We start from the raw sequence: 16,993 nt of genomic DNA on the forward strand, positions 1-16,993 counted from the left end.
ACAGATGAAGTGGTTCATCCATAAAATGTGCAAGAACGTAATCCCTCTAGTCTTGTGATCCCTATAAATAAATAAATGAATAAATAAATAAATACACCAACACACTCACACACATGTATCCCCCATATACTTATTGTTTAGAGTGCACGCTAATATTGGTATTTCAATTTATTCTGGACACTGACAACAGTTCATTTCAAGCATTAATCTGTACCACAAATTGTACATCTACAATCGCAACAGGAAGTTACGTTCTTTGTATCATAACGTGAAAAATTAATGTCAGAAACACTGATGAAGGGCTGATAAAAGGAAATTTATGTCATTATTTACACTGGCTCAGAGACGATCTTTGATGCCCCTCTGGCAGATAAAACATGATAAAAATGCCCTCTAGGGCATTGGTTCCCAACCTGGGGTCCAAGCCTCCCTTACAGGGTCGCCAGAAGTCTCAGGGGTCCCCAAGACTCTGTCTGCTCTGAGGTCCTCAAAATTAGATTTGCACATGATAGAAATCTAAATTTATACAAAAGTCTGTATACAAAACTATTTAAAAATGGACATTTTTTTGTCCTCAATTAAAAAAATAGTAGGCTATTTAGTAGGCCACACCTCTGTGACACCTCCAGCTGTGACAATTAATAATTATTGCTGTTTTGGTAAGGAGGAGTATGTATAAATCTAGCTTGTTAAAAGAAAAAAAAAGTTGATGCTATAAAAAAGATAAAAATAAAAAAGAGACGTCTACCAACGATAAAGATTCTAAGTTTGTAAATAATTTAATTGACGTGTATTTTAGACAGCAAAGCTTTGTAATGAATCGCTTACTCTTTTAGTGTGCATGTGTGTGTGCTGGGGTGGGGTGGGGGGGGGCATATACATGTCGGGTGGGCTCCTTGGAAAAAGGTTGGGAACCACTGCTCTAAGGTGCATTTGCAGTGGGCAATATTAATATAAATGGGCACATGTCTTCTAAGAGCAGTCTAACTAACATAGCCTTAAAGAAAAGTTTGTAAAATATTAATTTTCTTTGATATCTGTAATGAAAGTTGAAACAGGATAAGATGACATTTAATTTTGTGGTCCCATTGTGTTTTCCAGCTAATAGTTACAGGTCTGATGTGCTTATTATTGTGTTATTTCATTCTTCACCAGAATACTGGAAACAAAGCCTATGAAATTCAAAATTTTCTAGGGGAGGACTCCTATAAGCCCCCATTTTGGTTTCAATATCCTCCCTTTCTGAGCTCTTAAAGGTAGAAAATATGGCCCCATTGCACACAGATGGTGTCCTTTTTATTTTTTCACCCCTGCCCTAAGACAGCCAGAGTCTGCCATTGATTTTTTAAAAATTATTGATACTAAAATTACAGACGATAATATTCATTAGAACAACCTCTTTGACAGAATATGCAAAAGCTATTTGAATTCTTATGCAAAAAACTCTTTAAAAAGTATATACGTGAGGTTTTCTGATATACTTAACTAGAAAAAATAAATGGACATTTAAAGTAATTCTGTTCTATGTCTTTGTTGTAACAGTGACGTGAGACTTAGTCCAAGCTGTGGAATAATAAATCCTACATTTCTGCTCACTATATCACTATAGCTTAGCCTTTCTTGACCTCAGGTGTCCTTCAACTACAGGTTGTATGAACTTCAAAAAAAAAAAAGTGAAATTATTGTTTATCTTATTGGTATAGGATTTAAGAAGGAAGCTATTATCAGTTAACGTATCGGCTGAAAAATATCCATATCATGCATCCCCTTATCTAGATCAATGGCACAAAATATATGCTATTATGAACTTGGTTTCTTCCCATAATAGCAGTAGTATAACAATTTCTGTATATAAAATCATGTTTCATGCTGTGTCTTTTGTATCAACATTATTTCCAACCGTAAGTGATCATATAAATTTAAGTATTGTTTAGACTGGCAAAACAATGCAGTAGTGACTTTTCCAAGAGTAGCATCCAAGGTTCAAAGCATCCCTGTCCACCCACTTAATAAATATTTTCTGTAACTAGGTCACAGTGAGTAACCCATTAACTCAGTGGCTCCCAGACTGTTCTGTATCAAGGACCCTAATAGATGCACAGTATAGAATTGGTCCCTGGACTGCATCAACTGACCAATTGTTTAAGACACACTAACGGTTTAACTTTTTGTATGGAAAATGCCAAAGACTAAATTATAGTCAATTATTTGCTGATGCAGTTAGTGTTTGTGATACTGACGTGAAAAATTCAAGTCAATTTCACCAGAATCATTTTAACTAAAAATTAATAACATTCAGTTTCTCCATCTGCTAAAAGTAAATACTTGGGAATAAATGTTCTATAAAACATTTTGTTAGGACAGATCACATTAATAAAAATATAATTCCAGCTAAAAACGAGAGAGAAAGCCACTACGCCCAACAAAATTTATATTAAAATCACTCACTTAAAGTTGAGGTCTAGTCCATCTCTCCTCCAAATTTGATGCACAGCAGTCACTTAATGTAAAACCATTAAAAGTCTTAAGGTTAACACAATTAAAAAGTGAGAGGTTTTATCCGTTTAACCATTTTTATTCTTATTTATATAATACACAATGACCTTAAGAGGAAGTGGTCTTCCAAAATGCACAGACTGAGGTAATGTGGACAATTGATAAATACAGAAATATAGGTATTCTTGTATTGTTGAGTTGGTCTGCCTTTATTTTCAAGTATGTGTAATGGTCCTCTGGGTTGTTTTTACTTTTTCCACTGCTTGTTTTCGTAGTCCCACTTGGCAGAGAAGCCCTCTACAGGGTTAATTCTCATGTCCAGCATCCTCTGGAGCTCCTTCTCTTTGTACTCAGCATCAAATGTGTGTGGGACAGGTCCATACACTGCAAGGAGACAATATCAAATGTTTCAAGTAGTGGGCTTAATTAGACTGCAAGCAAACAGGGTAATAAAGATGATAGTTGCATTCCTCTCCGTTTGCCATTAAAATTTTTGAAAGACATACCATACTTCCTCTGCCAGAGCACAACCAGGCCAGTGAAACCAATTAAGAAGAACATCCCTCCAACCACAGACTTCCACTCTGGTGATGTCTGCTTCATCTCGGCAAAGCTCTGGTTGAAGCTGATGCGGTACACTGAATATCAGAAACACACAAAATTGAGATTATTTAAAATGTAATACATGAAAAATGACTATCATCTGAAAGGAGAGCGTAGTCCTACATGCAATCTTCTCCTCATTGGAGAGTGCAGCCCAGGAGCCCATCTCCTTCTCCTTCAGGGACTTCTGCTCTGCACTCAGGTTCTGCACATAGCAGATATCTGGAAGGGGGTTGTCCCGCCTGTCAAAGTAGGCAGGGAGAGTGTATTCCTCTACCTTAGCAACACCTGCAAGGGACGACATAGAACAACTCATCAGCCAAGTTTTGCCAACACCTAAAGCCTTCTTTTCTTGTCAACCATATCTGAAATGTCTCTTCTTTAAATTTTTGTAAGAACACGCACTTTCAAACAAACAGAAAGCACTGCCTTTACTGCTCTAGGCATTGCACTGCTGCATTCTTGATCATTTGAATCATCTACCAAGTCATCTGCAGTGTTCCTCAGCTTCTGGAGCAAGCTACTCTTTTACCTCAACTTTGAATCTTGTCAAAATGTTGGGAAATAATTACAATATATGCTGAGATTTATATAAAATATGCACATTTTGTTGCACAAAAAACTCCTGTCTGGTTAAATTACTCTGTGTCATCGGGGATTTATTATTTAGAAAGATTCAGCAGTATCTGTAATCTTCAAAAGAGACACAAAGTCAGCCTATTGTATTGTTATCAACCCTGCCAAAAATAGAAAATACTCCATATCATATCAAGTCATACTCACCATGCCCCCCACGTACACAGACAGATGTGGAAATGGCACGTTTGCCAACAAGGCTGAGGGCTCTGGTGGCCAGCATTCTGGGGACAGTCATTTGAGAGACATTAGCAAAATCACTTATTACATTTACATACGTTTAAATACTAAAGCATGTTTACAGACATTTTCAAATGTTAAAATGAAATTTTAACCTGTTTCTCCAAGGGATACATAAAAGTCTAAGAATAATTAATAAACGTGTGCTGCACATAACAGGTATTTAGATACTTCAAAGTCATTAAGTGGTCGCAAGTCTATAATATTCTCTGATATCCGGCATTTGACAGTTTTATTAAATTCTTAGTGTCATCCTTTGCATTTTAACCAAGTCATGCAGCTTGCATTACAAATCATAAACGATTTGTGTACATGTACGTTGACTTGTTGTTCGGATTGTGCATCCAAACTAAAGCTCTTATCAGTGGCTAACCGTGCACCTTCCTGATAAGCTAATGTTAGCCTTAGCTAGAAGCACAAGGTCATAACGCCCGGGAAAAAAACAATCTCAGAAATACACGTTTGTTTAAGATAATACTATACAATCCAATACTTGCCCATTGACTGATAGTGCATTTACATGAAACCATCGTAGACCACCCTAACATTTACCGTCTACGAAACACATCTGTCGATACAAATCTGATGCTAGAAGCTAACGACAGCTAGCCGGTAAATTAGCCCGTCCTACCTCCGGTCCGCTCTGACAAAGTCACTCATACACAATTGCTTTTTTCGGTTCAAATTACTGATTCATCTTAAGTCATTACTTACTGTCTGAATATTTATAATGTTAAAGTGTCATTACGTGGTAAGGGGTACTATATTTCTGTACAATTAGAAAGATGCTATTGGTAAAAGTATACAACCTACTGTCTCTTCCTTGCTCCCGTCCGATGATGGTCTAAAAGGAAGTCGCCTTGTGAGCGGATATACGTAACTCTTTGAGGAGGGGTGAAACGGTCATGCCTACAAGGGAACTCCACACCCGCAAAAGATCTCGCGAGAGCGATCGTTTTAATCCAAACCAAGAACTTCCCTTAACTCTAACCAAGTGTTTTCAGTCCCTAGAATTACACATATTTTAATATCAACGTTTTCCCCTTTCAAAACACAAGTGATTTGTACGAGGTGCACAACAAAAAAATACAAACGTAAAACTCTCGCGAGAGTTTCACGAATCAAGGGTTCTCGTCAAGACGACCCCAAGGAAAGGTGAAACGAGGCCACCTAGTTTTACGACACTTCCATTCTGATATACGGCACCACCGGTGCTGCAGAAACGAGTGGAAGGAAGGTACAAGCAAGATTAGCTCATATGGCTATGCTCCGTGACACAGAGTAATTCATCTACCATTAAAGTACTATTGTGATTATTGATAATTGTAAAGCTTACATGTTCGCGTTAGAAGGCACCGCGTCAAACACATATTCTGGCAGTAAGGTGCCTGCTGAGGTAGATATATACTACTTTTGTTCGCGCATTATATGTGACGTTAGCTAACGGTAGCAGGCAGTTCCTCCTCGCCGTGTGTAGCCTCAACTTCTCTGACAGGGTCTGTCTTTCCACCGAGGTTGCCGATTTTCTCATAAACATGCCTATCCAGCTGACAAGTCAGGCTTATTGTAAAATGCTTTTACACGCTGCCAAGTATCCTCACTGCGCCGTGAATGGGTTGCTGGTGGCGGAAAAGACGAAGGAGAAAAAGAAAGACAGCCACAGTGAACCAATCCTGTGTGTGGACTGTGTGCCGCTGTTTCATGGTACTCTTGCTCTGGCACCAATGCTAGAAGTAGCTTTAACGCTGGTAAGTAACCACAAGTATCATGTACTGTATATTCAGTTTACAGAAGTTCAGTTTTCGTTGAAACTGCTTTTAGGGTTGATGCAGCTTAATGGTTCTTTAGTAGACTGTGATTTGTAATGCTTTTAAACTACTGCGTTACACTAACAGGTGTTAAATATTTTGTTCACCCTATTTATATCAATGAGGGTAGACTGAGTATTTCAATCTCCTCAGTATAAAAAACACACTTTAATAACACCTCAGACTACATATTTCAAAATAATAGGGATGTAACAATATATTGAATATTATGATATTGCAGTAAAAATGTATCTCCCGCACCGGGCAGTGATAACATTACATGGTAAATTATTAAATGTATTGCTTTTATTTAAATGCATGAAAAAACTGCTGTTGACAGCTGCATTTGTTTTTCATGCCGAGTTTTGCACATACTTAGGTTATGGCTAGCTACTTTATTGTATTAAAGAAGGAAAACAAACACTTTAGTTAACAGGAAAAAATAATTTAATATTTTTCAGGTTGTCATTTTTCTTTGTTTTTAAATACTTCAAAAAATATAGTATCATAGATGGCCCTTTCATTGTGGTATTATCGTACCTTCAGGTTTTGTACTTGTTACATCCTTACAAAATAATCAACAGCTCTCCAAACCAGATTCAATGAAAACTGAGCATTATAAACTTTATGAACTGAGTTTATTGCAGGCTAGTTTTATATTGCGTTCATTTTAACCATGTGAACCTAATAAATATGGAATGTTATTCTTGCATATCTTTTTTTTCTTCTGTGTTTTCATATTGACTCCACAACTCCTTTCCCATCTCAGATCGATACTTGGTGTAAAGAAAATAATTACGTCATTGCTGGATATTATCAAGCCAATGAACGCACAAAGGATTCAAGGTACCAACAACCAACTGGACACTGATACATGTTGTTTCAAGAAAACAGCCAGTTGTAATGCCCCCACCTCCTCTGGACTCTAATGCTCCACGTTTTTGGTTCTCTCTCGCAGACCCAACCAAGTTGCGGAAAAAGTGGTTGCCAGGATTTCTGAGAATTTCAGTGACGCTGCGATTGTTATGGTAATAGTAAATCATCAGGGGTTGTGTTAGTGAACTGTATTGGTGGGTTTGTGTGTTTTTATCTATTTACATCAAGTTATATCATTAAATATTAACATACTGCTGACTTTCCTATTTTCCAGAGCATGTGGTGCATTGTTGGTTCTATAAATCTGTTCATCCTACCTTCTAGGCAGCCACTGGTCTTAATTTCTCGTAGTATAAAAATCAACTCACAGAGTCTGAACATCTGACGATTATCTGAGGCCATTATAAAATCTAAAGATGACCCGTATGAACAAATATTATATAAGAGTATTGTGTTGGTTAGGCTGCTGTTAATCATCTGCCTCAAAGTTTGGCATGTCTTCACTTCCCACTAGCACCTCTATGTACCAACCCTGAGGACTTCTTCAGTCACTCTGTGCTTTTTAACTGCCACCACTCATCAGTCAATGATAATATGGTTTTCATGAATAGCATCAATGATTTCACTTTGACTGGTGACATACATAAAGAAAGTTGTTGTTTTTTTTTTCCTGGTCCTGTATATGTGACAGGGCTGTCATTATTACTTCAAATGTCACCTAGATCACAACTGCCACTAAATCCCTTTGTCATTTTTTCCCCCTCAGGTGGACAACAGTAGATTAACAATGAGCTGTTTTGAGCCCATTGTGCACATCTATGATCATCATGAAAACAAGTGGAAAAACCGAGATATAAATTCGTAAGTGTCTCTGTGTTAAGACGTATTTCACAGCAAGACTTGTGTGCACCTCAGCAACGGCCTCAGGCATACATACCCCCTGTGTTCTCTCACAAAACAAAAGAAACATGAATGTTGAATAGATCAGAGGTTGCCTTAGATTTTCTAGTTGTCTGCCATGTTGACAGACATGGTCATAAAAAGTCTGTTAATCTATTTCTGTCATTGCAAAAGACTTATTATTATTATTATTATTATTATTGCAAAATTACTTATTATTAGACTCTTTGTAATTAAAAAAATCACAATAACATTAAATATACAGAAGAAACTTACAGATTTATATGTTATAAGAGCACGCAGAGGAAAGAGGAACCAAAATGGCAAGTGTGCAGTCACTGTTCATGTTTGTCCTTCATCCTCCACCACATCAGTCCCTCTTCTTTCACCTTCTTTATAAACCACACCATAATTGTTTACAAATTGGGAGACTCTCTTGCTAGATTAAGCAAGTTTTGAGATCTCAGCCCTTAGCACCTTTATGTCTAAAAAGCAGGTAGTAACAAATTTTGTGATTCATTCAGACCATTGGGGAGAAGGTGATAAATAGGCAATAAATATATATCCTTTCTGTCATTGTTATAAGAATTTCAGCCAGTTATGGAAAATATTTAGTTATTGCACCCTCTGGTATAGAGATGTTTAAGGTGTTAACTGCCACACTGATGTCTTTGTGTGTCTTCCAGTGACTGTTTTGAGGACTGGAGCGAAGCACAGAAGATCACGTCGGCCCTGTTAGAGGGCAGGTCATACGAGAACTTGATTGACTTTGACAATCACTTGGATGATCTAAGGAACGATTGGACCAACCCTGTGATCAACAAGTCCGTCCTGGATCTGTGCTAAGACCCTCGGCAGTCAGTCAGAATACCCTGGACACCCACAAATATCGCTGCCATTTCAGCATGCATGAGGCTACTTATCATGTAGCACAGGAGTACAAAAATGCTGAACACACAGTCTTGGTTTCATCAAAAGGCTCCTGTACTGGCGGGAACTTGCGGAGCACAGACCAGTTAGGCCAAAATCTGTCAAGGGCAAGCACCATATGTGCACTGTTGGCATGTGTCCACCTTTACAAGGTGATGAAGGCAGTTATGTTTTTGAATGCAACTTAATGTGTTTTTTTTTTCTGCAACGGTTTGTGTTTATTCATAGTTGTGTGCATTAAGTTAAATTCTAGAGTATCATTTTTTCCCCTCTTATAAATTATATGGTCAGTAGCCATACAGACATCCAGTCTTAAATTATTAAAAAATTTAGGCTAAGATTGTACTATTGACATATGATATTAATATATGTTCTTTATTAAATTTCTAGTTTGTTTTAATCCCTGAAACAAAATTCACATGTAGAAATATAGTCTGAAGATGTGTGTGGGCAGTTTCATTAAAAAACAATAAAAAAATAAAGATGACATAAAACCAGAGACATGAATCTTAAAGGTTTTGTCTCACAGAATTCTTCTATAGAGGCACCAGCAGTGACAATGAGATGACTGATTCAAGAGCTTTGATTTTTAAGTAACTAATGCTTGTACATGTTTCTATGATGCGTGTTTCCTGTTATTGTCACTGGTGCACTTCAGAATGTCATTCTGGGTTATATACATATTGGCATGTAGGCTTTTAATTGTTACTCTGGAAGATTTGTTCAGAAACACATAATCAGATCACAGGAATGTGTGAATTTTGTTTTATGCTGGATATCTGTTTTAAGAATTAGGTTATAGTATTTATTTATACTGAAATGACCACTCTAAATCTTGAAAAAGTACTGTTAAAAAAAATAAATACTCAATGTGAAGCTACAGAGCTACATTTGTATTTGAGATTAGAATTAATCAGTAAGAGCTAATTGCTTGAATAATTCTGTGGACAGAGCATTTTTTACTGATATTTTATGAATTGAATGTACAATGAAACCGACTTTTGAAAATATCCTTCTTGTGTCAGACTCTTCATTTAGTACATTTTTTTTTCCTAGTTGTCTTACACCATGACTATGACAGTTCACAGTGTTAATACAAGTTTGAAAACTTGCTTATGAGCTTCAGGGCTGCAGCTTTTTTTTTTCTACCAATGGTTGTATTAATGTTATTAGTGTCATGGTCATATTTTACTATTATCTGCTCAGGGCAGGTAGAATGGAGAGTAATGTCAAAACTGTTTTTATGTCATGTGTGCATGACAGAATTTATAATAGAAACGTGTATGTAACTAACATGGTGAAGCAGAAATACAGACTAAGAATGACAATACATAAACAGTATTTTATTAATCCCATTGGAAACCCATTTGTTACTATAGCAAAGTCACATGCTATTGCACATACCTTAAAGTTAATCTAAATAGTAAAATGCACTAATCAGATTTAGACACTTTCTAGTTTAAAACTGTGCTAGATGTCATTTTTATGCCATGTCCTTACAAAGAAGTGAGGAATCACAATGCATGTTGTTTAAGAAACCGGGAAAGTACACTTCCTCACTTACACTCTATGTTTTCTCTTTGGCTATTCCACTAGACTGTCTTCGTCTGCCTTCAGTTCATCACATGCACCACAACCTCTAATCTGTCATAGACTTTACCCTGAAAATTTTCACATGCTTCCGACTTGCCCCACTGACGGTATGATCTTGTTATCATGTGCATGACAATTTCTGTGTGCCTTTTGGCCCCTATAGAAACTTGTCATATCTTCCAGTCCTAACTCCAGACATTGTTGCACTCATTTTCAGCCATTGCCTGCTTACTGCTATGAAGAAACGTACTTATTAGAAAAGAGGTTTTATAAGAGTAATATGTGATTAAGGCTGTAACTAATAATAGATGCATTATTGATAAATTAACAGATTATTTTCCAAATTATTTTTTTCTCTATACAACATTACAAAATATTGACCAATGCTCAACATAATTTTCCAGAGCCTGGTTTTATCCAACCGATAGGCCAAAACTCAAAGCAAATTAATTAATTTATTTAATGAATCAGAAAAAATAAACTCAAATAGTTGAAATTCATCTGTACGGTGTCATCCTGTTTATCACTTAGTGAATACTGCCACCTAGTGGCGCTTGCCTGCAACTGTTGTTGCCGTCACATGACCTACTTCCTTAGTGTCGTCATGACTACCGGCTCTTGCGGAGTCAGTCCACAGCCTTCAAACTAAAAATTCTCTTAAGAGTCAGATACACCAAGTGCAAGGGATTATATACAAACACACCGACGTTGTTGAAGTGAACACAGTGGGACCACAAAGTGCTCAACCATGCGGCAATCCGTCTCCTGTTGATGACGTAGTTGTTTCGTCCTGGTTCATGCAGACTGCAGCGCGGGAAAACATAGCAGTGTAGATGTCAGGGTGAAGTTTTAAGAAATAAAATGAACAACAGACAGACAGCTATGGATCCCTCTGAGGTAGAATTCCTCGCCGAGAAGGAGTTGGTGAAGATAATTCCAAATTTCAGTCTGGACAAGATCTATTTGATTGGGGTAAGTAACGTTAAGTCAGTTGCATTTGTCGAGACATTATATTACACGGTTAACCAGTTGGCGTTTGACCGCATACTGAACTCGCTTATTTGCCGCAGTAGCTAACGTTAGCTTGTAACAACTGTACAGTCTGGCGAAGAATTGTTATTAATTGGGAATGCAATGTTTTATTAACACGTTAGAGTTAAACCAAATCATCAGCTGTAATCTACACAACACTAACGCTAATGTTTACATGCTAATGAAGATGGTTGTCATGTGGCTCTACCTGCAATGTGTTGCGGCTCTCTGTCGTCAGGGTGACCTGGGTCCCTTCAACCCTGGACTGCCTGTTGATGTTCCTGTGTGGCTGGCCCTCAACCTGAAACAGAGACAGAAATGCAGAATTGTTCCTCCTGCATGGATGGATGTTGGTGAGATACACAGTGAATGCAATTCTGTGACATGATTTCAAACTGCCAGGCCAGCTGAAGTAAGGTTAAAGGAGTGCTGCAGGACTTAAATTCCTTAGAAAGATCCTGTGCACATTTAAAGGGACAGTTCATCAAACATATATATCTTTCTGCTGGTCTGTACAGCTGTTTATCCATCTAGTTTTTTTGGTGTGAGTCACAGAGTTTTGGAGATGTCAGCTGAAGAAATATCTGCCTTCTCTCAAATATAATTGGACTGGATGGCACTCAGCTTTTGGTGCTCACAGTTCCCAAAACTACATTTGAAAAAATTCAAAACCAGTGTCTCTGTCCAAAAAGCATGACCCAGTTTGTGAGCAGTTTCATGTACGGAACGTCTTTATTTTTTCAATTAGAAAGTAGTTCTGGTAGATTCTACTGCAGAAAGAAAGTAGTTCCTGAGTAACTGGGTCATGATTTTTGGAAAGAATCTCTGGTTTTGAATTTTTCAAATGTATTCTTTTGGTGCTTTTTTTCACCACAAGACTAATGTCATCTAGTTCTGTTAAATTGCTGAGAAGTCAGAAACCTCTATGTCTGATTCTTCAGCAGTTCACACCAAAAAATTATAGATGGATAAATAGCTGTACGGGCCAGGGTAAACGTATGTATTTTTGATTTTGGGTTGAACAGTCCCTTTAACCAAAGATCAGCCTAATAAATTTGATATCTTTGGAAGCTTTGGGGTCTCTGCTTTTGAATAGTGCTTATCATGTTATATGTGTTTTTCTCACTGGTCTGCAGTCTAGCAGAATTTTAACAGGTTTAAGCATCATACCTGTTTCTTCACAGCTTTTACACCCAAAAGTAAAGTTCTAAATACATTGGAACAATTTAGCCATATTTACATTGGACATGCTATGATTTATAGTAAAGATTACTGCATTCATCTAAAATTTAAAAAAGGTAATACAATGACTATGTTTACATGGCTAACGAAAATGAATGTTGCTGTTGATATGCAGCCGTACATGTGCTGATTAGCATATTGATGTAAAGAACCTGTTGATATCCAAGTCTTTCATAATGTTTAAAAGTAGGTGTGTTTCTCCTTCCAGCCAGAAATGTGGGCTTTTCTTTTGTGCATGTAATGCTACCACAACCTTGCAAACTGTGGGCTAATTGGTTTGTTTACAACACACAGAACAGTCAAGAGGACATGTGTCGTAAAATGTGGAAAAACCCTGATTCTGAATTCTGAATGATAGCAGAAAATCAGTGCACATGTACACTTAGTTACTGTGATCAGTTCTTTTTACTGTCATAGGCGAATTACAAAATAACATCTGTATTATTGTTTTTATTATTATGATTTACTCTTAAAGAACCAGTGTGTTGAATTGAATTTGTTGAATGGTGTCTGGTGCCTTTTTAGCTTAAAGCAAAGTTGATGTTAGTCTGTATTTTTGTTTGTTTTTGGAAAATGATTTTTGAAAAGGTCAAATCATTTTCTTGAACATTTAGGCTCTTTGTTGGCAATGGTACACAAACAGGAGTAAATTGTGTACCCGCAGCAGCAGAACTGTCTGTCTGTGTGGGACTGACTTGAAATAAACTACAGTGTGTTTTTGAAAGTGCACAGACAGCAATGCAAGTCCAGAGGAATACGATATATCAGGTTTTGGCTGCACAGGATATATTATTTGCTCAAGATGAATATAGAATACTGCCAGCCTTATGCTTATAAGATTTCAGATTTCCTGTCTTATTTCACTCCTCCTTATTGAGTCACAACAAAAAAAGGCAGAAAGCAGAGAGAGGAAACCTGAAAATCTTTAGCACGAAATGCTGAAATTACTGGAACTGGAACCTTTATGACTGGCACATCTGAGATACATTGACATTCATGTTGATTTCCATGTTGGAATTACTGTTTTGACTAGCCTGCTGTTGATTCTGAGCAGAGAAGCTGGAGGAGATGCGAGACCTTGAGAGGAAAGAGGATGCCTTTACGCCTGTTCCCAGCCCATACTACATGGAGCTGACCAAACTGCTACTGAACTAGTGAGTCATATACACGTAAGAAACTCTCATGCAGAAGTGGGGCTTTATTGTGCACTTGATGAAAAATGCTCCCTTATTGTCTGTGCATGTGACACTATGCCTTACATACTGGTTTGTGTGTCTGTAGTGCATCTGACAACATCCCTAAAGCAGATGAGATCCGTACGCTGGTCAAAGACATCTGGGACACACGTGTTGCCAAACTTCGCCTCTCTGCAGACAGCTTCATCACTCAGATGGAGGCTCATGCCAAGGTACAACTGATGATGAAGAATCATACACTAAGCATTTGCTGATGAAGGACAAATTAGATTAGAAAATAGATAAATAAACAGCTTCAGTGCTCTTTGGTATAGATTCTTCTAGTTTCTGAGCACTACTGGAGGATGTTCTTCCCATCTTCCCATCATTCCCGTCATTCTTTCCCAAAGGTGTTCAGTCATACCACTTTAAGGCCCATAAAACCATTCTCTGACCCTTCCTTCCCTGTTTTAGTTGCATTTCTCCCCTCATTTATTCAGTCTCACCTTTAATTTGTCACCGGTCTGTAGTTTCCACAAACTCTCAAAAGGATTTGTAGAGCTGAAACAATTAGTCAAATCATCAATCAATTATTTCAATGGCCACTGGAGGCTGTGTTGAAATTCAAGACAAAAGAAGCAGCTTGGAGTTATTTTTGTGCTCTAAAGAGCATCTTCAAGTGATGAAAAACTGTGAACATTAATTAGGTAAAGTTGCACCATGGCGCACCTTGATTGTTTCTTAATCAACAGGATTAACAGCCGTGGTCACAGTGTCATGAAAAATAATTGGGATTATCTTTTTATCCCTTCATCTTGTGGCCCTGCCGCTTCCTGTTTTACTGTCATATTAAAATCCAGCAGATAGGAGCACAAGTATTCAGAACAGTCATTAGAGAAAGTATATTATTTATACTTGGCTGCCTGTTTAAAACTGAGCATGTCTCACTCTCTGTTCTTCCTTCAATAGCTGGACAACCTGACTTTGATGGAAATCAACACCATACGATCATTCCTTCTTGACTCTCTCAACTGCATGTACAAATTACGCTCCAATCTTCAGCCTGGTTCAAGTAAGGGACAGTTCACAGACTACTGATCCACAAGATCAAGGCCTGCTGACTGAGCTTAAAGCCTCGGACTCAGGTGTGTACTCACTCACCAGGCCCTTCATTACTCAAAAGACTTTTTTCTCAGAAAGTGAATCCACAAGATTTATAGAAATAGATGATTTAAGCTTTTTTAGCAGCCTCAGCCTTGTTAAGAGGTTGTATTATTTTTGAGGGGAAACATGCATTAATACGTACATATTTAAAAGCATGTAGGCTGTATATGCTGTTTGAAATAATGTGTATATTTAATTTAGGAAGCTCACTGTAGTTTAAAACTGTCACACTTTTCTATATGCCAATTAATGACAAAAATAAATATATTTGTGTCTTTGTAAAGGGTATATAAGTCTGCTCTTTTTCTAATTTTGAATCAGTATGTTGAATAATTATTTTATTAGTACGTTAGGATAATACTTCGATGTTTTGCAGGTTTGATGGACTGATTGAAGTTTGCCTGCAAAATTAGGGTAGAAAAGGCATTATGCAAACTTCTCTCTTGATGCATTCATACAGTAGTAATATGATGTCTAAGGGCTAAATTGGGTTTAAAATAATTATTTTCATTATCAACTAAATGGGTGATTATTTCAAAGATTATTAAGTCTAAAAAAAAAAAAAAAGTCAAAAATCTCCCGAGCCCAAAGTGACCTCTTCAGATAGGTTCTGTTGTACAGTTCAGAACCTGAAGACGTTTAACTCACTCATCATAAATGGCGAAGAAAAGCAGCAAATCCTCACATTTAAGAAGCTGGAACCAGCAAATGTTTTACATTTTTGTTCGAAAAATGACTGAATCAATTAATCGATTATCACAATAGTTGAAAACTAACTTTGTATTGATTGAATAATTAACTAATTGTTGCTGCTCTAGAGCTAAAATGATAAGTTTGGTAACTGATTATTTGAGCAAAAATGGTGAACATTTGCTGGTTTTAGCTTCTTTGATGTGAGTGTGTTCTGCTTAGCTCAGTGTTATATACTTATAAACTGAATTTCTTTGTGTTTTGAACTGTTGACAAGACAAAAAAGGCTCCAGAAGAAGTCACTGTGGGCTCAGGGCTTTGACATTTTATAGAAGGAAAAAAAAAAATCAACTGATAATTGAAAATAAGGTTTCTACTAGCAGCCCAAGTTTGTTAAAGCAAAAGAAAAACTGTGTGAAATAAATGGCTACCTAGTGTTATTTCAGGTGTAGCTACAATTTAAACTTATGACAAAGTAAGCAAAACTTCAAAAAGTGATGCTGTTATATTAATAAGGTAACTGAACAAAGGGTTCCTTCTGTTTTTTCTTATGAATTATAATGTATGAAAGTCTACTAATTTAAGTCCTTGTAGGGACATTTGCCCTGTATTTGACCCATCTTAAATATTTAAGAGCAGTGAGGAGCTGCAGCATCCCAGAACCACCGCCAGTTCTGAGGTCAGGAGGGCAACGGCAGAACAATTCTTTTAAAACCAAAAATTCATGTGTTGTGGGGAACAAAGGAAGCCGACATTACAAGACTCTGTGAAGAATCTTTGACAGTAGGGGTTTAGGAAAATCAGACTTTTTCTGCAAATACATGTATGATTTTAGTGTCCTACCCACATACCAGCACCCAGAAACAGGCAAAGGTTGATATGTAAGATTTTTGAAATATTTTATTTTCTTTTTTGTCTGAAATCACAGCCATATATTCATAAATACCTAATTACTACATTCAACAAAGAATATATTACATTACAATGAATTCAAACAAGTACATTTTAAAAACAGGATTTCACAGCATCTAGACATCCTCCACTGAGTAATGGGGCTATTGCATGGGCGTGCATGGGTTGGAGACAGGGGGAGGCTGGGTAAGGGGCTCACTGTACTGCACCTTTCCTCCCCAGGTCGTTGGCAGCTTACCTCAGCATTCGTACTCCCTCACACACGGATAGGCTGCACTCTTGGCTTTCTTTTGCTTTGTAAAAATAACGGACTACACTCTGTATCCAGCTGATCCTCTGAACTGGCTCGGGCCTCGATTACAAAATGATTAAATGGATTCTCTGGGATGCGTTTGGATAAAGGAATTTGGTGTCTTGACATGCACGTATGTGAAAGGCGTGAGACATACAGTAGATGCTAAAATGTAAAGTCCCTGATCACTGCTGTTATGTGTCCATCATGTGGACTGCAACTCATTCACATGCTCCCAAATTCTTGAGGCACTTGTAATTAATATGCTATATGTACGGGGGAGTTGTGCTTCAGTCTCTTTTTTTAATCTATGAACTTTCTGCACAAGTCTTTCAAAGTTTTTGAAATATTGATATCCCCCACTCTTTACACACCAATAATCCCTTTAAATTCAAACTCATAGA

The 16,993-nt window shown here is 37.3% G+C and overlaps 3 protein-coding genes across 4 annotated transcripts; 2 read left to right on the top strand and 1 right to left on the bottom strand.

The window, feature by feature from the left end:
• Positions 1-2,554: 2,554 nt before the first annotated feature.
• Positions 2,555-4,863, bottom strand: cox4i1 (cytochrome c oxidase subunit 4I1). 2 transcript variants are annotated; one of them, XM_084718246.1, is made up of 5 exons: positions 4,785-4,863; positions 3,883-3,959; positions 3,223-3,387; positions 3,003-3,134; positions 2,555-2,880 (listed from the first exon to the last, which is right to left on the bottom strand). In XM_084718246.1, exons 2-5 carry the CDS (start codon positions 3,956-3,958, stop codon positions 2,744-2,746), a joined length of 510 nt encoding a protein of 169 aa, XP_084574372.1. In that variant the 5' UTR covers position 3,959; positions 4,785-4,863; the 3' UTR covers positions 2,555-2,743. The 2 variants fall into 2 exon arrangements, with proteins under 2 accessions (XP_084574372.1, XP_084574373.1); XM_084718247.1 differs by having other exon boundaries at positions 4,789-4,862.
• A 294-nt stretch (positions 4,864-5,157) lies between these two features.
• emc8 (ER membrane protein complex subunit 8) lies at positions 5,158-9,499 on the top strand. Its single transcript, XM_084718245.1, has 5 exons — positions 5,158-5,723; positions 6,553-6,629; positions 6,742-6,811; positions 7,426-7,520; positions 8,246-9,499. Exons 1-5 carry the CDS (start codon positions 5,511-5,513, stop codon positions 8,403-8,405), a joined length of 615 nt encoding a protein of 204 aa, XP_084574371.1. The 5' UTR covers positions 5,158-5,510; the 3' UTR covers positions 8,406-9,499.
• Positions 9,500-10,704: 1,205 nt separating this feature from the next.
• Positions 10,705-14,978, top strand: gins2 (GINS complex subunit 2). The gene is made up of 5 exons (XM_084724460.1): positions 10,705-11,054; positions 11,353-11,467; positions 13,411-13,510; positions 13,638-13,764; positions 14,501-14,978. Exons 1-5 carry the CDS (start codon positions 10,944-10,946, stop codon positions 14,627-14,629), a joined length of 582 nt encoding a protein of 193 aa, XP_084580586.1. The 5' UTR covers positions 10,705-10,943; the 3' UTR covers positions 14,630-14,978.
• The last annotated feature ends 2,015 nt before the right edge of the window (positions 14,979-16,993 follow it).

The sequence above is a fragment of the Lutjanus erythropterus genome, chromosome 1 (genome assembly GCF_056507025.1).
Source record: "Lutjanus erythropterus isolate fLutEry1 chromosome 1, fLutEry1.hap2, whole genome shotgun sequence".
NCBI classification, from domain to species: domain Eukaryota; kingdom Metazoa; phylum Chordata; class Actinopteri; order Lutjaniformes; family Lutjanidae; genus Lutjanus; species Lutjanus erythropterus.